Raw genomic sequence first — 1053 nt, 5'->3', positions numbered from 1 at the left:
TTCTATGAATCGTGATTCGCCTGGATTTGGAGCTTAGCTAGGGCTTCTCAACCCCTCTAGTGATGTTGCTCACCACAATGGTCAAAGATCTTCCTTGTACTCATAACAACGCAATGCAATCATCAATAAAAGGAGTAAAACTCAGTCCTATAGAGCATATCAAGAGTCATAATGCTCAGCGACTACTCAGTGAGTAGTACTCACTCGAGCCCATCAGCGACACCTTTGAAAGTTAAGCCACGCTGTATCAACTCGACTCTGTATCCGTCGGGGTCCAGCACGAAAGCGATGTTGCGCATAGCGCCCTCGTTGGGCCTCTTATGGAAGGGGACCGCCTATAGTGAACACGACCAGTATATTCGACAACATAATTTCTAATCCTCAACTAAGCACATGTGTCACTAATTGAAAGTACTGCTAAAGTGTATGATAGAGAATCAGATGAGTTCACCTGTCCTTCGAGAGCAACACAGAATGCATCCAAGTCATCTACTAAGAAGGCAGTGTGACCGAATCCCTTGGGAGACGTATTGCCGTCGTGATACCTGATGAACTTAGTTGATCGCCGACCGTGCCGCTAAGACGGAGGACTCACTTCCCACCGCTAGGCGGCTCCTGGTTGTGAGTAAGCTCGATAACAGGTTGCCACAAGCTGTTGACGAAGTCCTTAGCCTCAGCAGATTCCGGTGGGGGAGCCCGTGCTTTTTGCTCGGGAGTCAAAGAAGCTAAGAAGTAGAGGGAGAAGTCACCGTGATCCGAGCACCTGTTAGTTTAGATGCGCTAAGCGCCGTGACAATCAGGACGGGTTTCACTTGACAACCTGCATGCCCAACTGGTCAACATAGAACTTGAGACTCTTCTCAGCATTCACAACCCGCAGCATAGTCTGTGCCAAGCTGGTCCCATGTAAAGCCGCTCCTCCCTTAGTGCGGGCAAGAATTTCGATCCAGTATCTGGCAGTTCCACATGATTCCATTGATGACTCCATGAGCAGGCTACTCACCCATCAGGATCTGTTGCGAATGCCACATCGCGCATCCTACCCTGAGATGG

The 1053-nt window shown here is 49.3% G+C and overlaps 1 protein-coding gene across 1 annotated transcript; it reads right to left on the bottom strand.

Moving 5' to 3' along the window:
• Positions 1-200: 200 nt before the first annotated feature.
• Pmar_PMAR004564 (Lactoylglutathione lyase, putative) lies at positions 201-976 on the bottom strand (the record flags this gene model as incomplete). Its single annotated transcript, XM_002778506.1, has 4 exons — positions 201-335; positions 452-545; positions 596-763; positions 813-976. The coding sequence occupies 4 exons, from the start codon at positions 974-976 to the stop codon at positions 201-203; spliced, it is 561 nt and encodes a 186-aa protein (XP_002778552.1).
• Between the last annotated feature and the right edge of the window lie 77 nt (positions 977-1053).

Source organism: Perkinsus marinus (genome assembly GCF_000006405.1).
Source record: "Perkinsus marinus ATCC 50983 genomic scaffold scf_1104296948844, whole genome shotgun sequence".
Taxonomy (NCBI): Eukaryota; Perkinsozoa; order Perkinsida; family Perkinsidae; genus Perkinsus; species Perkinsus marinus.
This window is presented reverse-complemented; position numbering and strand designations above follow the sequence as displayed.